The sequence below is a fragment of the Anopheles maculipalpis genome, chromosome 2RL (genome assembly GCF_943734695.1).
Source record: "Anopheles maculipalpis chromosome 2RL, idAnoMacuDA_375_x, whole genome shotgun sequence".
Taxonomy (NCBI): Eukaryota; Metazoa; Arthropoda; class Insecta; order Diptera; family Culicidae; genus Anopheles; species Anopheles maculipalpis.
Window position 1 is genome coordinate 33371217 of NC_064871.1, and position 26714 is coordinate 33397930.

A 26714-nucleotide genomic window follows, 5' to 3' on the forward strand; every position below is an offset into this window, starting at 1 on the left:
CGGTCCTCGTTTTTGCACTGTGGCCTCATTTTTGGTCCCCCAAATTATGAGCTGTCTCTTTGTGTATTTGTATGTGTGTGTGTGTGTGTGGTTTGGGGGTGGGTAAGTTCCGATTTTTCAAGCGTAAATCCCGGCTCATCATCATTCCCAATAACGAAAGAAGTGAGCAACAAAAAAAAAAACGCAAAAATAGGAGGAAATATACGCACGGAAAGGAAAAGAACAAAGCCCGCTCACGCAACACCAAAGTGAACGACAAATGATTGAAGTTGATGAGCGTACGACGACGGTATGTGCTTTTTTTTTTGCTCAAACGAACGCAAAAAAAAACCTCCCGGGCTTTATTTCGGAGGCACGATGGAGGCTTTGGTGTTGATGAATGGCTAAAACGATGAGATTTAGAGAGGCAGAGGCTAGAAGATGTGTAAAGCGAAAGTTAGGACGACAACGACGACGATGCTGTCTCTGCCCTTTGCACTTTTGTGCTCATTGGCAGACACACGAACGCAAGGGATCGTAATGCTTGCGCCTACACGCACGGAATTCCGGGCCACAGGTTTTAGGAATCCGTAATTCATGATGAAGATGCGTTGCCGTCCTTTCTATCTTCCGTTTTTTTCTTCTGTGCAATAACATGCGATTCTGGTTGATTTTTTGCTTTTGGTTTTTGCGTTGGCATGCGCTGTTTTCATTCAAACCACGAGCCCAACAAAATCATCTTCTTTATTCTGTCGCGGAAGGAAATGAACTACTGGCTAGGGGAGTGAGCAAGCAACGGGAAAGAAATCAGAAAGAGAAATATGGACGGAAGGTATGCATCATCCCATCACACCATCATCATCATCATCATCATCGTGTGGCCCCTTTGGCGGCATTGTTCTCTTAGTGCTACGAAAGCCAGGAACTGGGGAGATAATCTTTTGCTGTTTCGTTGCGTTTTATCCCCGCCTAGGCAACAACAAACCAACAATCCATCCATCCAACCAACCAACCCACACACATACCCAAAGCCCCCCCCCCCCGGCAAGGTAAAAGAGATATGATTATGATGGAAGGCTGTTCTTTGTTGTTTTTGCTGTCCCGTGATGCGCGGTTATCCCTCTGCTGCCCATCCTCCCGTCCCCTACCAGGACGTCTTTTCCCATGATGATATCGATTAATCCCTTTGAACGAAGGATTCTACGGAGGATACGAAGCAAAAGGGCCTGTTGGGCTGGGGTAGACAGAAAGAAAAACGGAAGGCCACAGAAAGAGAAGTTAATAAAAATGGCGTAGGAGGTCGGCCAGCAAAAGGAGAGAGACAGTGAGCGAACAGTAAAAGTACACAAACAAATCAACCAAACCAACAAAAAAAGGGCAACGCAAAAACTGCGACTAAAGAAGCGGGAACGGACCGGAGCGACATGTACAATGGATAGGTAAAAAAAACAAAACAAAAACAAAAAAATCAGCGTGTGCAAATGACTGATTGTGATGGGTTATGTTGTAGCTGGCAGGAAGTTTGGGCCATTTTCGGGTAATAATGGGGAAACAAATGATGAATCTGTTGTGGCAGTAAAACGAACTTTTTTTTGTTTGTTGTTGTATGCCTCGAGCTATTTCGTCCATTTTTGGATGAAAAGGTTGAATGATTTTGATCCTTGCCGGGATTTTTTATTTATTTATTTGCTGTTGCTGTGGTGTGTATTGCGTGTGCACCCATCCACCACCCTTCCGATGGCGATGCACATTTACTGATTATGTAGTCAAGGCTGTCGGCAGCGGATGGCAAATAATTGTTCGGCGGGAAAAAAAGATGAATTCTTAAGCGGTGAATTGTAATGTTGACGGCGGGGGGGAGCGTGGAACCGAATGGATAAAGAGGGTAGCATTTATTTTTATTTGTGTTTTGCATTGTACATGAAACAAATAAGCCAATGCATAATTAATAACGATTTTGGAAAGTTTTGCATTAATTATCGAATTCAATCTCAGGCTAACAACTTCTTCTCACTTCTAGAGAAAGTGGAAAACATTTAATAAACGACTCATCAGTGTTGAAGAATCGTAGTAAGGCAGCAGAAGTTTAAGAGTGATTGTGGAATTTCTCAATTTTTGGAGAGAATGCCCTGAAAATCTACATTGTTATATGAAGCTGACCGTCCATCTCCGAGATGAAGTCATTTATGTGACAATTATTGAAATTGAATGGCAGGCTGCGGTTGTGCAAAATATTGTTGTAATTTGGGACACGTCGTCGGCATTAACTGGCCTCAAATGCGATCAGAATATTTTTTTAAAGAAGAATTTGCGTCGGGACCCTTATCTCATCAATTCTGAAGCCATAGAGAAGTAACAAATAATCGCTATTGTACATAGACAGCCCTAAATTACATCGACATCATCGGACGAACAACTGCGGCGGTGTGCGAGGCGTACACCCGACTGAGCACCCGGAAGCAGAGTATCAGATGACGGCGACGATCTCGAGGTAGTAGAGGAGTTTTGCTACCTTGGTACGATCGTAACTTCGGACAATACCGTAAGCAGCGAAATCCGAAGACGGATTGTTCAGGGGAATCGTGTCTACTCCACAAACTTCTGCGATCCAGAATACTTCAACAACACTCGAATTGTACGATATACTGCACCGCACCGCTCTACGGGTACGAGTCTTGGACTATGCTGACGGAGAACGCCAAAGGACTATCTTTGGCGGTGTGTGCGAGCAGGGCGCGTGGTGAAGGAGAATTAACCACGAGCTAGCTGAGCTGTTTGGCGGTGCTGATATCCTGACGGTAGTCAAAGCCGGAAGGATACGTTGGCTGGGACTCATGCCCCACCAAGAAGGTGCTGGTCAGCGACCCGTTCGGCACGAGGCGTAGAGGAGCACAGCGAGCTCGTTGGCTGGATCAAGTGGAGTCAAACCTGTCGGAGATCGGATGCAACCTTCGATGGAGGACTGCAGCCCTAAACTAAGTTTCCTGGAAACTGATTGGAGACCTGGCCATGTCGACACGACGTGCTCAATCCTGAGCAGGCCAAGAAGAAGAAGAAGAAGAAGAAGAAGAAGAAGAAGAAGACATCATAGGCAAATGGATGCTGAGAGTTCGTAAAAGCAACTTGCGCTCTATGGAGAGGGTCATTCCGATCGTAACCTGTGAGACTCGTTGGAATTTGGAGATGAAGACACTCAGGCAACGGGAAGGTGAATACGGCAATAGTGGAAAGGCGGGAAGGAGCAGCATCAATGCTGTTGGACAAAAAAAACCAGCCATGAAGGAGGATTGGGAATTAGAATGGTGGATTTGGTGGTGTAAGCGACAGTGGCGCCGTTGTTCGCACGGCTGGAACGGGTTTCAAATCCCATCCGGTTCGTCACCCCGTAGCGAGGATTGACTATCCAACTACGGGGTATCGACAAGTCTAGTAAGCTATTCGATGGTCGGCGTGACTTTAGGGGTTGTTAAGCCAAAAAGCAGAAGAAGAAGAATGGCGGGTTTGGAGAGTTTCAAGGCCTAATAAGCGGCAGTGCTAAGGATAAGAAGTAATCGTAACATTTAGGTAGTTCGGAATTAACCGACGGGTGATGTGATGTTGCGCACTGAACACGCCTAGCAATCACCGTCACTCGAGCAGGCGGCCAAACTACACAAGCACATTCGACGATCGATCGCACCCAGCAACAGTACAATACGTTCAAACATAAAGGATCACGAACATTTGACGAAAAACGAGTAATGAGACATGGTATATCCATAGTACAGAGGACATCCCTGCAATCTAAAACGCAATACATAAGACAAAAAATATATATCAAACGAGCCACCAAAAATTGAGGTCAATGCACCCCAAAAAAAATCCCACTTTTTTGTAAAAAAAAGCCGTATGACTACAGGCCGTTACAGTAAAATTTCAGCTTTTTTTCTCCAGATCGCTGTTCATTTATTTAAACCACACATATGTAGCTTTTCTGCGTCTTAAATGACACGATGTTATGTGATCATCTGCTCTCAATAAACCATTTTTTTTTTGCTTGACTTGCTAGTAAACGAACGGGTAAGAGCAATGAGTGTGAGCGAGAGTAACAAGGTAGCGTTCCACTACAGAACCCATGGTGCTGGCCGTTGTGCATATCGCATCCATTATGCTCTGGTAGCAGGATAGAGCAGGGTGGTGCGGAGAGAAAATGATCACGAAAACCAACAACCGAGCTACAGCACATCGTACCATTTTGTCCGCAAAGCTCTTGTTGTAGGCGAACGACACAAGGAAAAAAAAACGCACCTACACATGCACAAACACACTGTGATAGGATAAAATTTTCAAGGGACAAGAAGTATCGAATGAACTGATGGCTCTTCGGTCAGCTTTATGTCAAGTGCAACAAACATTTGCCAGGCATCCATGGCTACGCTTCTAGCTCCGTGCCACTGCCCACAAGCCAAGCACGGTAGCACGTGTTTCAGCTTCCGTGGTTGAATGAAGCGTTGTGTCCAAACCCTACGGCCAACGGGAACAACGACATTGCAAAACACTTCCCATGAGCATCACCTCCGACCCCTCCCCCCCCCCCCCCCCAGCTTTGATGTAGTGTCCTGCATGTGTGTGTGTGTGTGGCCCGGAATCTGAACAAGGGCCACCGACACTGTACACGGAAAGACATCGAACGAATCAGTTCCTGCATTTCTCGAGCATCATCACCACAAGCATCACACATGTGAACCGTGTATTTTGAAAGGCCTCTCCAATGCCAGAACGACGAAGCTCCAACGGAACCAAACCCTCGAGGCAGTGCATGAACAGTGTGTGTCCACGATAGTGTAGTGTTTGACTATCGGCAGGATAGCCTTTTTCGATTTCTTTCCTCCGCTTTGCTCCCCCGACTACGAGCTGCCTCTCTTCGTGCGCCAGATGTGTTTGATCGTTTTTCAACATACTCCCCCGCCGCTGTCGGAGGCGGAAGACGCAAAAAAAAACGGATATCACTTCCGACGTTCGAACTTCAGAAAGGCTAACCCAGTGGATGAAATATTTCATTGTCCACGTACGTAGACCGGTCAGTCGGCCGGTCACGAGGCCAGAGGAAGGCGGCAGAAGTTAGTCCTTTTTCGTGTTCTTTTGTGTGTATGTGTATGTGTGTGGATCAACAGCTGTGAGGGGATTTGATGACCTCCAGTTTCACCAGAAAGAAAGAAGAGTGTGTAGTTGGCTCGGCGGAAGTTTTAGAATTTGAATTAGGCGTTTGACTTTGGAGCTATTTACTGTGACAAAATGATTCTACAAGTGCTACGGATCGAGGGAAAATATATGGTGCAATTTTCGGGATAGCGCTGCTTCTCATTGGTCCGATTGTGTATTGCAATTGAAACAAAAAGAGCTGCAAATGAGCATAATGAAAGTTTAACTCACTTTAAATGCTTTAAATACTGATTCAATAAAATAGCTTTACACAATCCATCCAATTTATCCAATTACCGTAACTGTCATAGCTCGGTAACAGGCTACTCAACACGCGTATTGTTGAATTATAGTGTGCCCCAGCTCAATGAGCTAGCCTGGCCGTTATGAATATAAATTAAATTTCCGAAAACAAACATTTACCCCCAAACCCCGGCCAACACAACTCAGCGTATCAGTTTCCATTTCATTTGAGTGCTTCAACTTCAGTAGCAGTAAAAAAAAAATTGAAACGTAAACCCGTAACACAACACCCGATATCCGTCTGCCGTGTGCGATTTAGATTCGTGAGATATTTATCGCTTTGAGTGCAGCATCAAACAGTGACATAATCCACCACACCAAAAACACGTTAGAGTGGAAGAGGTAAAATGAAAGGAAAGAAAAAAATGGGAAAAAATGGCAATGCATCGGAAATGGAGTGTAGTTTTATTTCACTTTGTCAGACAGGATGCACGTTTGAATACATTTGTGTCCGTGGGAGGGTTTTTGTTTTAGTTTTGTCCACTTTTATCCACCATCAAGGTACAAAAAAAAAAAAAAATAAAAAAATAGATAAATAAATAAAACGACTGATCAGAAGCATGCTTAGTGTGGCAGCGAGAGCGCCAATGGAATCGATTTGCACACAGTTAAAAATTAAATTTGCTACACATGCTGCACATTCAGTTGATAGGCAGGCAGGCAGCGAGAGCTGAATCAATTCCCGTAGCACACACACACACACACACACGTTGATCTCTCATCACGAATGTGGCCAGCAACAATGCTAACAACAAGAGTGAAAAAATCAACCACCTCTGTTCCAATCTACATTCCAATGCATCGCAACAGCATTGCAACTAGTTTTTTTTTTTTTACAATATTATTCCATTGCATTTTAACGGAAAGTACTACAAAAAAAAATACCAGCAAAGTAAAAACAATGTGAAAATCCATCTACCAAAAGCAAAAATAATGCCTGCGCGAGCGCGCGTTGTTTATTTATTTGTCTCTTCTGTCATGTTATGTTTGCTGTTTTATTTTCCACTTTGTTTTTTCTTTTTCTGTCCGTATGATGCTGCTCATCAATATAACAGCTTCAACTTTTTCTGTTTATATTGTTTGTTTGTTTTTTGTTTTGGTTTTTTTTTTTTGCAACCGGATGAATCGAAACCAGTTGATAATTTTATTTATCTGTTTTTGGGGTGGAGAACTCACCCCTCACTCTCCCTGCATGTCTTTCGGCAGCCTGTACGCGAAATACAATACCATCCATTTTTGATGGCTTCTTTGTGTGCTTTGCCGAATGGCTTTACGAGTGGCCACAGATAAATGGCAAAACCAAAAAAAAAAAAGCATAAAAACCCAAACAGTTGAAGCTTAAAATGGAATTGAATGTGTCAAGCGCGGAGGCAAAAACAATTATTTCAATAAAAGCATACACAATGTGCAAAACAAAACAAAACAAAACACGAGTGGTGCACCGAAATGATAGCAAATTATTGCAGTAAAATATTCACACGCGAGAGATAAAAAAGGAATGAAAATTAACATATAAATGAAACAGTAATAAACAAAAAACACATATTTAAAGAAATAAAAATGTTGAACGTGAGTGCGTAGCGGAATGCGGAACATATTAAATATGAATGCGATGCCACAGTTTCCGCATACAACGCACATATACGATCGAGAGGCTTACAAGATTTAAAATACTACCATGTATATAGAATTAATTGATAATTTATTATTAAACATGACGACACGTCGCTGTATTGTTCGAAGTAATTGATTAATGATATTAATAATGTGTTTCAATTACTTACAAAACTTACAGATTAACATTTCTATTCTTCTTCTACTCAATCGTCTCTGGTTGGATTCAATGATCATTTAATTAATCAGATATGGTTTCATCCTTTAACTGCAGCAGAATGGCCACGTAATGATGACAAGAGAAACCAAAAATCATTATTATAATCAAAAGTAAGCCCGCTCACAAACGGTTCCACTTTTCGCGGAAGGTAAAAAGGGCGATCAGTCGTGGTGGCGTAAAAATAATTAAGCTCACTACCATCATCCCTAAACCCTTCCTCAACCCCTGGCCAAACATAGCACTTTCGAGGTAGAATGATAATTATAAATCAAATTGTTTTAATTGATACAACTATTTATGATCGGACCCAATTAACGGACGGAAGGATAATTCGTATTTATCTTCATTCTCCCACTCATACATACTTCATCCCCAGCCAACGACAAAAGGGTCCACTACATTACGGGGCAGTTTGTGCTGGTGATTGCAGTGCATAATCATTATCTTCTTTCACCAGATTTACCCAGTATCGCATCAGCGTGGGGGAGCGGTATTGGGTGTCGATGAGATGAGGTGTGTACGTATCGGTTTCCTATCCACGCGTAAACATGAGCATAATCGTACAAAAGGATCCGTGTGGAGCTTTTGAAATTAATTCAATTCAACGACGCAACGTTGAATTGGTGGTGCCAGGCCAATTCACACGATGAAATGGAGTCACCCACACGATCAATGGAGGCGCCTGGTGGCGTGTAGCATATTGGCGACAGCAACATATCGACTCCACACGTGCGGGCGTTGGTGGGTGTGTGTGTGTGTTGCGCTGGACAATATAAACGCGATCAATATTTTATAACCACACTTTGGCTGGGTAATGGTGAAGAGTGGGAGCTGTATTTCAATCATGCCATGATAATTGTCCAAACAGTTTGGGTTCGTTTGAGGATAATTTTTATTGTTTTCTTTTTTACAAGTAGAATTTTAAATATTCCTCATAATAAGTCTTTTGCATACTGTAAAATACGCTCATTAGCGCAGCTTGGTAAACCGGCGCGATAGCGGTTTTGGTCTTCACACGGCATGACCGGAGTTCAAAGCCAGTGGTGAGGACTGACTGTCTGTTATAAAACGTGTTATTAAAAGTCTCCCTGAAGCCAGTAATTACTGGCAGGGCATGGATCATTAACCCAAGAAGAAACGTTTATTACGATCATTAAATCATTTTCCAGAAAATTACAGATTAAACAATGATTGTAAGGACAATTTCATCGATTTTTTCAAGCACATTTTAAGGTTCATTGCCTGGCGCATTTATTCACCATATAAACTATTAGAAATCCCTTAATGTTGACAACAGAAAAAGATAAAAATCAAGAACGCTATTAATCACATCCAAACAGCTATGTTTTTTTTTTTTTTTTCATTCATCGTTGGTTACCTATCGGCATCCGCCGTGGAAATCCCAAACCAACAATCGTGTCGACGCAAACTTTTCACACACAGTTGATACACACTCTCATGCGCCGTCCGCGCATTATCACATCGGTTTGTTTTAATTAATTGGTAATTACATGTTATATTTAATGTTTAACATCACCCACGAACGTGTACCATACGTCCTCACAACACACGGACACACACACAAACGGCGCGCGAGATGAATGGGAAAAACATGCTACTGACACTTTCGCTCTCGCTGAAACAGTTGGGAAATGTGGGTTGGAAAATGGATTTCCCCGTGTTTCAAATAGTGTAGCGTGAGGCGTCACACCAGGGAAAGGCACGAATGGGCAACGAAATGGCATCATAAGCCGCAAAGCTGTGGCATTTGGTTCGGTTTTTGGCGCGGGGATGGTGTACACGACCCTCCCCACCGGACAAAGGGGGCTGGCTGGCTTATTGACTCGCATAATGAGCGCATATTTACCACTGCTAACCCTTGGCGCACTCACCGCGCCCGCTCACCTCTCTAGTACACCTCATTTCAATAATATCCGGGACAAGCCATTCCGTTCATTTCCGTTTGTCGAACAATTTGCAACACATGAGCTGGTTTATTGATGAAGATAATGATGCGCCTCGGCCTCTGCGTGTGTGTGTGTGTGTACCTGTGCTTGCACGTACGTACGTGTGTAAGTTTGTGTGTTTTTTTTTGGGCTGGCCAATTTTACCGGTATCGGCTGGGGCTAGGTTGTTGGTGTGTCGACACGCGTACGTGTGTCAAACACGCGAACAATAAATTGTACGTCACTCCGCCCACATCCGCCGACAATTCAGCTGCGAAAATGGGATCGGGTGTGAGGTTGCGGGAAGAGCGAAAGATCATCCCGTCATTGTTAATGGGCAGGCGTGGAGTGTGTACACGATCAATGCGAAAAGAGTAGTTGTATCTGCTGCTGTTATTGTTGTTGTCATTATTCCATAAATAAATACATCATTATAAATGAAGTGTGCTTCCACCACTTACCGGTTTGGGGCGGCCGGAAGGGTGAGGCAGTGTTGAGGGAGTGGGCAATATATTGAATAAATAAAGTGGATAACAAATAGCCCAAGCGTATGCACCAGCACTGGCATATTTATGCTTCGCCACCACTGCCAAACCCTTTTTTTCTCTCGCTCTCTCTCTCTGTTCTGTTTTTTCCCTCTCTCTTCCCGAATGCACTGAATATGGAATGGAAATCTACGCTCCATTTGCATCGAACCGCATATGCGGAGGCTTCTTTTGGGGGGGGGGGGGGGGGGGGAGAGGGTTTGGAAAAGTATTTTAACCATCACACATCCGATTTGCCAAATGGTAGTGATAGTGGTGATGGGTGAATGGTCAAACTTACCACCACAGATTGGCTACCAAACGGAGCAATTGAGGTGGATAAAAACATGTGCTGTTTGTAATCGAATGTAGGAGCTTACTTGCACTTCCGGCACTTAACACAGCGAACATTATAGCTGGAGAAATGCAGCTTGCTATTGGATGATGTTTATCTCTTCAACATTAACAAATATGTATTTGAGTAAACAGTAAACAATCCCAAATCCTAGGGATGGAAACAATCAACAATAAATTTATTGTTGGAGCTACAAGTAGGATTTCAGTGTATTAGGGATGGATCTGCCGGGCAGGAAATGTTAGATCTCCTGGTGATTATCGGACTGGGAATTGCGAGAAAGTTGTTTGGCTCCGTGTTTCCGAAAAAACAAAGGACGCCGTTACAATAAGCTCGGCGAGTTGTAAGGTGATGTCACCATCGTGTAACAAATTTGACTGCCACTGGACGATCCAGTACATATAGTCTATGCAAAATAATGTTTTTTTTTGTGCTTTTAATACTGGAATTTATCGAAAAAGTTTCATCAGTAAAGATGAAGCCGAGCGAATTGTCATAGTGCCGTACTGCATCTCAAAGATGTTTCTGGTGATTCATTGTGTTGTCATGGATACAAATAACCCTGGTGATCAAATTCAATTGATGTTAAAACGAAACATTCACGCACCACAAGCCATGATCGGCAACCGGTGCGATCCGCAAGGCGTCATAAACTACTAACTGTTTCCAATCGGTTCACCCATCGCTTGGGAGAATCCTGCGACTCTTCCTGGACACGGCTTGAGGAGCGTCCACGATGCAGCTAACACAGCACCATTTGACGACATAGCAGACAACATCATCAACCGGCTACAAGCATCAGCAGTAGCCTCAACTCACTAACTGCTGAACAACCTAGTATTGAAATGATAAGTTATTTTGTCAAGTAGTTTGATTAGTTTTGAAGTTGTCGATTAGTTTGTAAGTTTTTGCTAACCACTAGTATTAGCGCTAAACACGTTAATTATTTAGCTCAAACATCTGGCTCTAGGCATATGTTACGAAAACTGCGCTGAAAAGCTTATTAGCTGCGCCTGGACAAACTAACATTAATCATGTTAACACTAACATGCTTGACAGTAAATAGTTTAATGGAAAAATTAAGAATTGAAGGAAACATGACCCGATAGTCAGACTATGCCCGGAATCCGGAAATAGCGATAGTAACTTGGGATGGACTTGTAGTACTCTGTGGGCAAAACTTTAAGTTACAATCAAGTAGTAGATTTTCACAACAAGGCCCCCCAATTTGGAGGAAAACAAAACAAAAACATTTACTTGTAGATCCGATAACAATGCAATACAATATCATGAAATCCATAATGAAACAATCTCTATATTTGTGCGTAGCATTTTCAGTTGTTACTAACATGATTATAAAAAAAAACAAAACACTAATTCCCAAATGTCAGAAGACATAAGCTAAAATCGGTACCTAATTAAGTTTAACACAAACCTTCCCATTTCCCTTTCTACATTTCATTTCATCTTTAACGATCAAAAATAATTCCAACACGTCACATCATTTCTCGCCAACAACACACTTCAACTCGACCGAGGCCTACCGATTCACCACTCCAAACCGTGAACCCATCCACCCAAAAACCATTCGGGAGCGTGAACATTATTAATTATAGATATCTAATTATCTTCCCTCCGCAATCTTCTCACTCATCGTGGCGGCTGTGGCTTTCCGCAACAGACATTTCTTTTCTATTTACCAAACTTCACGCGTACGAGGACGGTGGTTTTTGTGCAATTCCCCCGCTTTAACCATCCCTACACACACACTCTCCGGAGGGATTTACGACGCAAAAAGATCCCAATCGTAGTGGAGAATTTCCTAACCCCCTTCTTCACCGAAGGCCGGGCGGAGGGGGGGGGGGGGGGGGAGTTGTATTTGTGTTTCGACGACGACGAACGACGGCAGACGGAAAAACGGGAACGGAAAAACAAATTAAACTTTTCCTCGTTTTTCGCTCGCTCATTTAAGCAAAAGTGACAACGATCTCCTTGGGGGAATTTTTGCGCCCAACAATAAACCTCCCGCCCGATTGCTTCGAAGGGAAGCACAAAACAAATAGAATGAGTAAAACACCCCAAACTGCTGCCGAAGCGATACTAAAGGGCTCGGTGTAACAACACGGGACAGTAATTTCGACCGAAGAAAAGTGAAAGAATAAGCTAAACAGCAAACAAACCTCGCCTACCCAGCGCTACTACCTCGCGCTCGCTCACGTTGCTCGTTGCTGTGCGGAGCGTTGAAGGAATTAAATAAATGTAAAAAGATCGCAAGAGCTTTGATCCGTGAAGGCGTACGGGGAGGGACGATGTGGGGGTGGGATGGCAAAAAAAAAACCCCGTACCCGGGGGGAAATGAAATTAGATCTTCTTTTCCACCAACGCTACCACCGTTCCTGCTTTACCACTCTGACCTCACTTGCTTTGCGTCGTCAGCCTATTAGCATTTGCGATGGTTTGGGTTTTCTCCTACGGTTGGGGGAAAGACAAAGGATGCAAAAATCTCACCCGGAAGGAGAAGAGAGAACCTGTTCCTTCTAATGTTTTACATTCTTCTTTTGGAAAGGACAAAAAACTGGCAAAAATACACAAAGTTTTTTTAACTTTGCTTTACTTTCCCGTGCATAAAATTGGATGAAAGAACTTCAAGCTCAAAAAAATATTAATTAAGTAAACATTTATAACATTGTTGGTATGATTTATAAGCACTCAGAGATATTGCTAATTTTTACACAAGCAAAAAATTTAACAATCGATGTCCACCATGAATAACAACCAAAAATCAAAACCCATTGTCTTCACTCAACAATATGATAAACATTCTTTCGTCCTTTCCTCTTACGAACATGAATCTCAAACCGACGAGCTACTGTCCTGAGAGAACAAAACTAACAAAAAAGAAGCAAAATAAATGAATTACAGTCAAGTAAATAAAATAAATATTCAAAAAAGATAAAAGCAGCAATGGTTTTTGCTCCACGTTCACTATAACTCACCACAGTAAGTTCACTACTCTCGCTCTCGCTCTCTCTCTCACTTGCTCGGTACTCACTTCATCCTGCTGAACGCGTTGTTCACGCGTAACTCACCTTCGCACCATACTAATGTCCAAGTCCCAACCCGACAGTATGTGTGTACACGGTTAAGTAAATGTGCTGCCAAGGGAACGGAACAGGCCGGACGTGGTGGTGGCACGGGTTCCATTTTTCCAACCATTTGCCCGCTCCATTACAATGCGACCACCAGCGACCAACCTGCACCGCGCTACCACCAAGTCTCCACTTCACCAGCGGCAGCAGCTAGATGATTGTCGGTGTTGAATTCCCTTGCCATCATCCATCTCTCGGTACGATTTGAACTACAGCCATTTCCTGGTTTTTCTTCGTTTTTCCACATATTTTCTACCCGCTGGAGAGGATGCGAAGCAAAGGGGCAGTAGAGCGAGCAGTGTGAGGCGAGGAAGAAGTAGTCACACTTCATGTTACCGTTGATGAAGGTGAGAAAAAGTATACGAAAAGTTTCCTGATGAAGTTTCCCATCTCCCTACCGCACGTCCTTTTTTATTCTCCTGCCTTTTCCCTGCCGCTCCGTATGTCTATGATAGCAAATAGCAGGTAAGATTGGAGCGGGAGGAGAAAAATAGAAGAGGGCTTATATTTACACAAAGCCATAAGAGCCACCGGTGGGGAAGAAAAAGAGAGACATCCGGCGCCACGGTCCAATCAATGCGCGCAACAGAGAAGGTACGAAAACAACCCGAGCAGCCAAAGCATTAGTGCCTGCGCCTGCCCTTGCCCAACCTACACGACCGGTGTGACTCAATCGAGTGACAGAGAAAGAATGCAGCAGGATCAACCGTAATTGTAGCACGGGAAGAATGGAGCGGGAAAGTGGTGAGCATGGAGCAGTGGGCGATGCTCCTCATTGTTTTCCGCCCCACGTCTGCAAACCAAATTCACTCTCCCTTGTGGGCAGAAAACAGCGGTTGAGTGTATACACCACCGCCTCCCTCCCTTCCTGGCCGGGTGGGAGGGATGGGTGGAAAATAATTCTGGAAAAACAGAGTGAAAGAAAATTCCATAAAGCGTTACCAACTAGTAGATGCGGAGGGGGCAGTGTGGGATTGAGGGCGACGAAAGGTACGTCGTTTCGCGCTGGTGTCGAGAACTGAACGCTCGCCCCACAAACGTTTGCCGCCCGACAATGATGGAAAAGTTAGGAAAACACAAGGCAACAGATGAAGACTTACTACAGGACGGGAGGCAGAGAGATCGAGTGGGTGGTGTGGTGGGTGGAGTGGTTTTGGTGGTGTGGGCGGATTACTTTCCGCTGGCATTACACAGTCCCTCTCCCCCGAACTACCCCATTTTCGTGCCCTTTTATCCAATGGTTCTCAATTATCCAACCACCACCACCACCACTGCCGTTCACTTTTTCACCTTCCCAACACTTTCTGCCAGATAAGAAGGGAGAGAAATTGGCGGAAAGGAGTAGAAACACGGAAGCAAAGGTTCGCCGTGTTTGTTCCTGCGACCCGAGCGAAAGGTGATGGTTGGATAAACGTGATGGTTATTTGTAGGACGGAACCACCGGCCCTCAAACGACCAACCCCCTCTACAGAAACACACACACACACACACCTCGTTTGTCCTGGGAGTTTGTGTCCTTGGGGCGACAGAAATGCTGGTGCGTATCAACGGAAGCGGTAAAATAAAAGCTTGTCGTATGGAACGGAAAGGCTCCCTGATGAAGAGTGGGAGTTGGCGATGGACGAGAAGGGAGGGATGAGGTTGAAAGAGAAAAAAAAAGGCGAAGGGATCAGTAGATGAATAGCGACTACAGGATCGAGGGGATGTGGAAGCAGCGAAGCGGTGCGTTAGTAGAAGCGAAGCGGAAGGATAAAGGACTGCCAGCTACGTGAATACCATCACGTTGGCAATTGGATCACCCGAAGCAGAAAAGCTAGCCGAGAGATGAGGAAGGAGGAGGGCCGGTGAGGGGCTGGTGGTGCAGAAACACCAGGAGGGGGGGGAGGAGGGGGAGGATAGAATTCATTACGAAAAGCCACCCTATCTTGCTCTCGGCTTTTTTTTTTTGCCCGTTCCGGCCGACCGAAGCCGGTCGTTACAGCAACCACACCCGGCCAATACGAGGGAGAGAACTGACGGGAGGAAGAAAATCAAATATGAGCAAACAAGCAAAAGCAACAACGAGAAGCAGCTGGAAGAAGAAGCAAAAAAAACCTCCCTGAAAAACAGCAACAAACAGACGAGCGAACGAGCCGTGGAAATCCGTAGAAATGGTGGAGCCGGTTACAGGCTGTATTAGTGCACGGCATGGGGAGAGGAGAGTGAAATGAAAACAAGGTGGTGGTGGTGGTGGTGGTGGTGTTGGTTCGTTGAGTGAGTTTTCCCTCAATCGTTTTTCCGTACAGTTTTTTTTTTTTGTGCCAGTTTGTTGGAGTTTGCTTTCCCATGTTCTCTCTCTTTCCTTGCGTTATTTCGCTCGTGCTTTCACTTGTAAAATGTTTTTCTCCCATTCCTGTTCGTTTGCTTCATGCACATGCCAAACGTAACGGAGGATAACGTTAGAATGGTTTACCGCGAGCAAGGGACATGACAAAAAAAAAAGGAAAAACTCGTCAGGAAAGGCAAAGAAGGAAGTGGAAAAACCACCCACTCCCACTCCCGAGCGCTCAGTAGCAGTAACGATAAGCTGCTGGTTACCATATCCGCCCCAAAACGCGAACATCATGAACGCGGACGGTGGGTAAAGTCCTTTCGCCGCTTGCCGTGGCTTCGCACGGTTGTTTTTGGAAGCGCTGCGTTAAGAATGACCTAAACCACTGGCAACCATAGTGATGGAGGAGACTATGGTAAACCAAAAAAAAAGGAGCAACAGAAAAAAGGACATTCCACACTGCTGACACATACAGCAGCAGGCACTGGAGTAGGAGCGCTAGCGGCAGAAGCCTCGGTGACTGCTCTCGGTTCGTTTGTTTTCTTTTATTCATCTCGAGATTTATTATCTCACCTAGGTAGTAGACACATCAGGCTAGCAGGAAAAGCCAGGTAAAAGGGAAGATTTTTGTAGCACGACGAAATTGACGGACGGTTCCATGTTTCTTGCTTTCGGTGTTTTATTTACTGTTTGTCGTTTTTGCTCGCGGATGAGAAGTTTCTATTGCCGTGTTTAATTTTGCAGCCAGTGTTGTTGTGTTTTTCGTTTACGTTTACAAAAATTTAGACCAAAAAGGTAGTGAGCTTTTCTCTTCGTCTGTGTTTGTTTGGTGAACTTTTTAGCAAAGGGAAGCATATCATGTTAAGCTGGTTAGCGATGTAAAACAATGGGGGAAAAAAGCGACGGCGGTATATTGCCACAACTTATCCCGCATAGAATCTGTTCTGTTCGTTTTCGTGCCTAGCCCTAATGAAAACGAAAACATCGAAGCAGATGTTCAGTAAAATGCCTCCTCTTATTTACCACGCGCGGTTGTTAGTCTTAAACTTATAGCAGAAAAGGCAAAGAAAAGAATTCCTCCTTTATTGGATGATGAATTTATTTACACAGTTCCAAGATCCTTCATGGGTGCTTTACGATTAGTAAAAAAAATCTTCTTCGTTAAATAAATCTTTGCGAATTTAAACAAACAAGGAGGAAAAGGAAAACTGGATTCCTAATCTTGTCCACTGGTGTTTGATATGATCTTTTCATTATATTGGAAAGACCGTGTTGCAGCATGTTGAGATTTGCTTCGATAATGCTTCGTAAGGCGGCTTTTAAAAGTGGCTTCTTAATGTGGCTAACAATAGCTAATTGAGATTAATTTATCTAACGAAGTACAACAACATGTCACAAGTGGTACAGCACCTTCAACGCCAAAACGTGCCGAGGTTTCCATATTCCTAAACCGCACATTTCGCGTTCAATTTGGCCAACACACCTCTCGTCCTTTCACCAGCACCTCAGGGGCTCCACAAGGAAGCAATCTGGGACAGCTTCTATTCTATCCAGTTTGTCAATGATCTGTGTTCTGTGTTACCTGACGATTCCTACCTTCTGTATGCTGACGACGTGAAATTGTTTATGCCTGTAAAAACTACAGACGACTGTGAGAGACTACAACATGCTGTTACTGTTTTTAACCTGTGGTGCGTCCAGAACTCATTGACGGTTTGTACAGAAAAGTGCTTTGTGGTGTCTTGCACTCGGACGCGCTCACCTGTTCCGGTACAAATATCAGATAAATAGCGTCAAGATAGCGAGAACTAAAGAAATGCGTGACCTAGACGTTTTGATAAGACGATAAGGCGACGATAAGTTGACTTTTAAGCATCACTATGACAACGTTATTAACCGCGCAAATAGAACACTAGGTGTACTGTTTAAATCGACCAGGGACTTTAATGACCCATATTGTCTAAAATCTCTGTATTGTTCGTTGGTTCGCCCGATGTTAGAATACTATTCTATTGTGACTTGTCCTTATACTGTTATATCTATAAGACGACTTGAGACAATACAGAAAAGGTTCACACGATACGCCATAAGAAAGCTAGGTTGGGCAGACAGATCCTTACTACCACCCTACAATCAACGTAGTCTTCTTCTGGGCCTAGAAACGTTAGAAGTCAGGCGCAACAGAGCTCAGGTTATCTTTATAGCAGGACTTCTACTTGAAACCACTGATGATCCGTCACTAGTAAGTAGGATTTCTTTTGCTGTCCCGCGACCGGTATCAAGACACCGACAAATGTTGCACGAAGCTCGCGACAACACATTATACGGTATTAACGCCCCGCTTAAGGCGGTTAGTGTAAGTTTGATTTTACGATGTCTATGTCCCATTTTAAAAGTTCTCTGCCTTTATTGTAAATCCTTGTAAAGCGTCTTAGCCATTGCAAGCGTGTTTGCCTCGTTAAACCGTTCTCGGTGGACGAATTAATTAATAAACAATAAACAATAAACAATACATCAGATGAATTATGAGAGCATCTTTACCAAAACTATTTATCTAATTATTGAGAATTACAATGTAAATAATAATTTATGAAGAAAGCCATGTAATCGCTGCTTGCTAATACTACTTAAGAGCTACAATAACTTCCTAGTATTTTACGTTACTATCAATTACTAAAGCTCGTCCTAACAAGACGTGTCGAGATTAATGAGTGCGCAAGTATAAATTCAATTTGTTTATCATCTTATTTATTCTGCATTACTCTTAGATCAAACATATTTTCAACAAGACTCTTATTACCTGGGAAGATTATTCTGCTTTGACTAATTATAATTTAAAACTGTTTATAAATTACAGTCCAGTGTTGGTAAGTACGCTTTATTAATTAGAAGCAACTGCAGTAATGCAGTAAAAAACTATGAACAAAAGGTAGAATTAACTCCATACAATTTCAAATCCGTTAAATATAAGGCATCTCGATAACCTTATTGCTTTAAAATCTACTTCGCGTTTCATCTTCCCAAACACTTCCTAAACTTAAGCGCACAGCACAGATAAACTGCTAAGTGTTGCGGTAGCTAAATCAAGCCGGTACCACTTCACAGCACAACGACACACAGCAGCAACGGTACGCTTTGCTTTATCTTACCCCAGCTAAACGGATGTGCGCTGAAAAACGTTCACTTTGAAATCCTGATCCGGCCGAAGAAAACCGGGGAAAATAAAAACATCAACATCGACTTTTCCTTTCCTCCCATCCGGTGGTGATGGGTACACCAGGTTCGTGATGCTTTTCTTCTGATGTTTGTTAAATTTTCTCACATCCTTCGCTCGAGAAGTAGTCGAACAGAAAGCGAAGCCCTCGCCAAAGAAAGAGATCATCCGTACCGACATTTCATGCCTTAAATGCACTGTACACGTGTGTGTGTGTGTGTATGTGTGCTCTCTTCCCGGTGGTGTGTGTGTGTGTGTGTTGTAAGTGTGCTACTTTCTTATCCGAAACATCGGTACATTTTCGCTCATTTTTTTTTTTTGCTCTACTTTTTCACCTTCGTGCGCCGCTATGGTTGTTGTGTTGTGCTGACGAATGTTGTTGATTCACTCACCGTTGGCAAAAGGAAGACACACAGCAGTTGTGCCCGGCTTAAGCTGGTAAGGCGTTGCATCATCCACCCGTTTCGTTTCGCCACCATTTCCCGGACCGGCGGTTCCATCCCCAAAACGGAACTGAGCATCGTTTCGAGAGTTTATTTTCCCGCTCCAGCGGCACGAAATCCGTAAAAGACACACACACACCACGATATGATGAATGTGACAGCGCCCCGAAACCATTCCTGCCCGGTCTGCACCCGGGTGGGTGGAAACAAGCGGAAGAAAAAAAAGGTGAACGGGAGGGGCGGGTAATTGGTGTAAGAAAGCTCCGGAAAACACATTCGCAAGCGGTGAAGAAGGAATGGTCGGTGGGCGGATGGTTCGAAGCAGCAGAAGATTCAAAGCATCGTTCCACCATTTTCGCCGTACGAGGGGGGCGAAACCTTACGCTGACGGCATCATTTCACTGCCGGAGGGGAATGCTACTGGGGTAAGATGAAAAATTTTCCTTTTGTGATGGTTTTCCACAAACAACTTGTGCCTCAACCGTTGATCCTCCCCGTGCGTCCTGCCACTTTCTCGACCGAGCACGTTCATCGGGTTTCCTGTCGTTTTTGGGTTGTCTCTTTGGCAATCTTTCCTGTACACAGACGCCTTCCTTTACCACCAAACCGACCTCGTACCGGGCTATGAGCAGCCTTCTTGTGTCATTTATTCAACAATTTCGTAGCTTCATGTTGCCACCGCCAACATGCCCCCCCCCCCTCCTCACAAAAACCCACAACCTCGAAACCGTTCGCTCCCTTTTCTTGGGTGAAGCAAATTCTTCATCCCTCGAGAGCACTTTCCACTCTTAACACTGGTAAAGGATCGGATTGCTTGCAAAGGATTGCATTCGGGAGCGCAGCGACGTGACTGTCGTGACGTAAGGTCCAGGGTACGCACGACGAAGGGCAGCTCTAAGGCTTTCGTTTCCAGTTTTTGTCTGTTTTTATTTTTCCCGACTTGAAAATCATCCTTCATCCCGACACTGTGCAACTGCTACTGGGCGACGAGAGACCGCCGGTGCAGGAGTGGTGGTATTCTATTATAATATTGTCAACCTCTTCCTCCTCCTTCTTCTCCTCTCGCTCGCTTTTATTCATGCTAACTTTTTCTTCACTTCTTCACCGAAAACTGGAAAAATCGGTGAAGCGCGAGTGTGTGAGAAGACAGTACACGGACGGGGTGGCATAAAGGTGCCCCCAGGGTTCGTAACTTTTTCCACCGCTCGCTTTTATCATTTTCACGCGACTTGTGACTTCTTTCATCTGCGAAAATGCTAACCCGGCCGATCATTGGCGAGGCGGGCGGGAGCGCCTGGAAAAGTCTCCGAGCAGTTGGAAAAATGACACCACTGGCAAATGAGAATGTTGTGCGTGGAATGGCGCAGAGTTTTCTTGAAACTGTGTGTGTTTGTGTGTGAGTGGAGCTTTTTTTTTGTTGTTGCTATTCTTATGCTTTGTTCACGAGCAAACAAGGGAAAATTGGAAGCCAGCCAGCCAGCCACCCGTCGTCGTGTTGGTGGTGGTGATGGTTTCCATCGAGCGGAAAACTTTTCACCCATCGTGCTTTGCTGCTGCTGTACCGTTCTGATTCTCCTTCTACACTGCACACACACACACACATACAAAAAAAAAACCGACCAGGGCCGATGGGGACGGAGGTTTTGGTAATCAGATTTATTTGAATAATTTCCTAGTGATTATACCTTTTAATTATGCTGCCAGCTGCAGGAAGGAAGGCAAGCCGGCAGCGTACCCGAACGAAGTGGGAAAACCAAGATGAGCGTCATGAGCGGAGACGATTTGTTTTTTTTTTTATAAGTTTGGTCTTTTTTCTTGGTTCTATGCCAGTTAAAGACTTTACTGCTTTGCTAGCGTACCGAGTTCTAAAAGGGTTAGAGAGTGCGAGAGTTGTGGGAAATGATTTGCTCGTGCATAATAAGTTTTCTTCCACCAAACACTTTCGGTTTGATGTTTCCATTAGCTGGTTCGTGCTTCGCCAAACGATGAGGCAGCAGTGTTCCTTCTTGTTGCGAACCAAAAAAAAAAAACTTGACAAAACGATTCGTCATTGGTTTTAATTGATTCATCGTCTTTTAAATTTAGTTTTCCAAATCTTTTGAGACGCTTTTTTCCATTCTATTGTTCGAAATTCCATATCTTGCTTCATTAGGTAATCTGTATTGGATAAATCGTTGTGTCTTTTACTTTAAGAAATTAGAAATTACGGTCACATCAAAATTTCACAGCAATTTTCCCCAGGTGTACGAGGCGGCTCGTGCCTAAACCAGGAAAAAGTTTCATTTTAATCATTCCGGACAGTGCTAATTGAACCAACAAAATCTGTTTCATTTTTCCACGAAGCATAAACGTACACACACACAAACACACGCACATCATAACATTTTCCTCCCTATGGTTTGCCAATTGATTGCAAAACGACGGAAACTACAGTGCTCGAAACTTCCATCCGGCAGTAAACGGCATTTGCACACAGAAACGCCGTCGGCAAAAGCTGTGGCAAGGGGACGAACGGAGAGATGGAGCACAGAGGGGTTCCAACCATTGGAAACTGTTCCACCGCAACGAACACATTTGACACGGGCTAACTAGTAAATGAACAAACTAATCGAATTACCATTTAGTCTTGTTTCGGCAATGATTCCTTCCGTCCGCGTGTCGCGCATATCTCCCTAGAGAAAAAGAGACACACACACACAGCCCACCCCACGGAAGGGACGGACAAAACACATCCTGACGGGGTGGTGGTCTTTGTGCAACCCGCATCCTTCCGCTGCCGGCTCTTCGCTCAAAACGTCTAATCTGATTCCGTGTATAATATGATTATTATTGCTGTCTACAACAAACTGCCACCGCCGCCATTACCAACCAAACGCCACGCGGCTTTCATAACTTTGTGTCGCTTGGTTGGATGGTTGTACCGTGTGCCGTGTAGGGGAGGGATCATGGGTGTACGGGATGGGATGGGGGTCATGTAAATCCGGTTTCCTTCACCGTTTGGAACCGCACATCCTTAACAGCTCCCACAGTCGGGAAGGACTACGGGTAGAAGGAGCGAAAAATAGAAAAGCATGAAAGAAATTTGCAAGTGAAACACTCTTTCCAAACACACACACACACACTTAGACACATTTTTGCGGCTCGTCGCCTGCGAAAGGCATAAAACTTTGTCCGAACTGGCGTCGGAATATTTGCCGTATAATGTTCCCGCCCGCTTGTACCGCTTCCAACTCTCTCCCCTGGGTCGCGGCTCTCGCCTATCTTCTTCACTGCGGCGGGCAAAACACAGTGCAGAACTCATCCTTCGTCACACAATATTCATTCCATTTGCAAACGTGCCGCCACCACACCCGAGGGATTTCACCTCCTGAAGTGTCTTGAGTTTTGTCTGGGACCGAATAGGGACCTCGAAGCTCGACGTCATGCCCACCAAGGGCAGTGGAGAAGCGTGCAGTGGGCAACGGTTCGTTGAGCGGTTGACGACTTCCTTGAGTTGATTATTATTCCAGTTTACAACTTTGCTCGAGCACGCTTCACACGCCACGAACGAGCGCACACACACACACACACACACATACACACAGGATGCTTGAAAGCCGGGGGGCGATGGGTTTTTGGGGATGATGCCTTCTCCTAGTGTAGAGAGTTGGTTTGGATGGTTTTCGCACTTTCTCCCACTGCAAGGACTCTTTCCCTATCTCTCTCTATCATTCTGCGAGTCTTCTCGCTTCGGCAAACATTTTCTACTTTGTGCACTTCGAAGCTCCCCCGCCAACGGTGGGTTGTTGGCGGGATGGATGGTTGGTAGAAGAATGGCAACATAAACATCTTTCCCAACCGTGAAGAAAACGGATCCTTCGACGAAGAAGAAAGTAAGGCAATGAAATCAAGCACTTCCGCTTCCGTGCTAAATCGTTGACGGAAAAAGCGAAACAGGGGGTGAATGAAGCTTCTCTGTTCGCGCTTCGGGGAGTTTCACAATCTCGAAACGAATACACCACTAGACACCGGACAGAATGGTGGCAGATACGTAGGGGTGCATCCTTCCCTCGCTTAACCTTCTCCGGTGGTGTGTTCAGAAGACAATGGTTGTCTTGCCATCGACCACATCACAGCTCACAAGACAAAGGGAGGACACACACACACAAACACAAACGGACAACGGTGTTTGGTGGGGCTCGTGTTTCGGTGCAAACGAGAATGCTAAGAGAATTATAATCGAGTTTGTTGTGCGGGTCACAGTGCGAGAGGCCATGGGGATTTATGTTTTTCCTTGCGATCGCACAAGATTGTGTTGCCATCCATGCGTCACCACACTACTGTCAACGAATATCAACTTTTTCCATCCCAGCGTCACGCGTAACAAATGTTGGCCCATCTCGCAACGAAGTTTCGATGTGGTCTTAAGGGTGCACGGTATTTGCTTTAAAATGTACGTTCAAAATTCAGCTAGATTTAAAACTGTATCTGAACTGAACGCGTTTGAGCTTTATTTCGTCAATATTAGAGCAATGGCAAGGATCTAGTAGTCAATGAACCAATCGGAAAGGGGGCTTTTCATTTGATGCCTTGCGTTCTTCTTTTCCTCTTTTTAATTCAGCCAAGAGATCATAAATGTCATCAATGATGGCCGTCGGTGTGATAATTTTGTGGTGCTGCTTCACCATGTGCCCTCATTAAAATCATCCTCCATTTCTACGTCCTCCAACAACACAAACAACTCGCAAGCAACTGTGACTAAACTGTTGGCGCCTTAACATGCCATAAGCTGCCGCGAGAGAGAGAGAGAGAGAGAGAGAGAGAGAGAGAGAGAGAGAGAGAATGTTGTAAAGCGCCAAAGCGACATGGTTAAAACAAAGACAGCGGAAGCGAGTCACAGGACAGGACAGGACGAAAGCCAATTTACATTAGACACATGTTAGGGAGGCTCTAGGTACAAGCCTCCCTTGCACTGCTGAACCACGGCCTTCCGGCTTTCCTTTGCACGGTTTTATGCGATTCCCTCGACACTTTCGCACCCACTCTACGTGTGACGATTTAGCTGGCGACACGCTCGGAAGCTGTTATTACTGTTATTTTAATTTAATAACTTTCAAGTCAAGCTCGCCTCATCGTCTATTCATCACGTCAACGGGAGTGAGTCGTTTGGGTTTGGGGAGCTGGGTTTTGTTAGCAAAATGCGCTTAGCTGACGAAGCAAAGAGTTCGCTTCGCAACGAATGTTTTCACGATATTTTTGCTACAGCTAAATTTTAAGACAAAATTGTTGAAAGTTCCTCAAAATCGAAGGTTATTTTTAACTAGAAAAATAATTTATTGTACGGTTTATGTTAGTGTAATTTTTCGAAACGGCATCACTTACCTGTTTGTGCATTTCTACGTTTAACCCGTAAGACATTTCGTAGTACTGTAAGAAAAATAAAGAAAAATAATGCAATTAGTATTTTAGGACAAAAAATTTTTCTAGTCAGTGACCGGAATGTATTGATTTTTAATTTACTTTCGTATCAACTCGTGAATTGTAAATTTAATTGATTAACAGGAGAATTCAAGAACCAGCTAGTCAGATGTTGAGCTATATAAAAAAAAAATTTCATATACAAAACTCTTTACGCAAAACCCTCCGTTCCATATAAAATACTATTGTATTGATTTAATCTAACAACCATGCTCGATGACTCTCGAAGAACACGCTTACACCATACGGAACGCTCTGTGCCGTACCAATGCATAATACAACGACGATCATTTACGGCTGTCGTGACGTGTGGTGGTGGGAGCAATTAAATACCTCTACAATTCGCCACACTCACCACATGGGCGTAAACATGCTCCACAACGATGGAGCAGCATTTCACATAAAAGCTGATAATGACTGTTATTTTTATCGGACTGGCATGCGAACGACCGAACCCGTGTGGCGGCGTAAGGTAGGAAAAGGAACGCGGAAAGGATGGAAACCGAGTGTCTAATTGCACCTTTTGCTGAATCGCATCCAAGGCTCGGAGTTTGACCGTACGTATAACACACGCAAGTGCCCGAGGGCAGAAAGTCAGCAAACTAGTCACAGCGGTGCAGCATTCCGTTGCAGAGAAAACCCACGCGGGAAGCGAAACATGAAACGTGGAGGAAAAGATTGCTTTCCCGTGTGTTTGCCACACCGGCAACATCTGCATCGTCGTCGTGGTGTCCTGCGTTCGGAACCTAGGTACCTGGGAATTGCCCTAACGAAGAACGATGGATGGATTGGCCGACTGCCGTCCGAACGCACTGCTTTCGGATGCACAGGCTTACCATGCTCCGTACTCCATTTCCCAGGCGGACAGTTGGAGAAAATTGCATTTAATTTTCCAAATATTTTATTTATAACCGGTCCCCAACGTCGCTCCCTTACGTTGCTCCCAAACACGTAGATACAGCGGAAGCTCCCAACTGCGGAAGAGAATGCAACGGTCAACCAAATGGGAATGCAAATGGAGGATAAACACCGGTGCAAATCGAAGTGGAATTGAAAGCTGATAGGCGTCTCCCGTCCACCATCTGTGTGTGGATTGTGTTACTGTGTGAGGCGATGTGTGTACAGCTCATATTCAGTATACGTGCGGGCAGCACCTTCGAGCAGCCGAGTGCGATTTGTGCGAATGATGATAATAATTTCACAATCACTTCGCTTCGATTTCCACATCCGATTGGTACGGAACGGGCCTTTCGAGGACCGAGGCACCTCCACCCACCGGAGAAGCATAGCGCACCGTTCGGACGGGTTTGAATATTCGCTTCTGCAACTGCATTTATTCAGCATGCATAGAAGGGCAGGCAGGCAAGGCAGGGTACGCAGATCGAAACATGAAAGATGAATGTACATATTCTGCATCGTTTCCCCAAAATTGTGCATTCGGAATATGTGTGCAGTTGGAGATATTTTTGAGGAGGATCGGATCCGTCAGACGGATGGGATTCTCTGAGCCGGCGTTTCCCTGTGTCCATCGTTTCAGTCCCGGCTGTTCTTCAAATGAAAAACGGAACACATTTCCCTCAGTTCCTGCTCGACAACATCGCCTCGATTCCGCCACCACCATTGAATGTCCGGAAAGATGTCGATAAATTCGACAACCGAGGTCACCCAGCATCGCCAGTGTCGATCCAATCAAATAGGGATGAATTTTATGCACGAACTCTCCGGTTTTGGGGGAGGGATTGGCAGCTGAGGGAAGGTGAAGATCGTGACGGATAGACGTACCAATATTTGAGTACATTCGTACAGCTATCCTGACACAAACACACATCGAAAAACGGGGTGAAATTTACAATTTCCCGAGAATATATACATGTACAACCCGCGTGTTACTTTGCTGAGCCGAAGTTTGCGAGCTTCCAATTCCTCTGCATTATATGGGTTCCATCGATCAACGGTGATATCGTTCCGGTTGCTCAAGGATCCGGAAGCATGTACGGACGATATTGCCGCCGAAAAGT

General features: G+C 44.5%; 1 protein-coding gene across 12 annotated transcripts in view; it reads right to left on the minus strand.

Annotated features, from left to right (window-relative positions):
* The window catches only part of LOC126557211 (protein groucho-like), a 345364-nt gene that overhangs the window by 174953 nt on the left and 143697 nt on the right, over positions 1-26714 (minus strand). For all 12 annotated transcript variants that reach the window (XM_050212904.1, XM_050212911.1, XM_050212907.1 and 9 more), the window contains one exon: positions 24601-24645. In XM_050212904.1, the coding sequence (XP_050068861.1) occupies positions 24601-24645 (45 nt within the window). The remainder of the gene's footprint in view (positions 1-24600; positions 24646-26714) is intronic.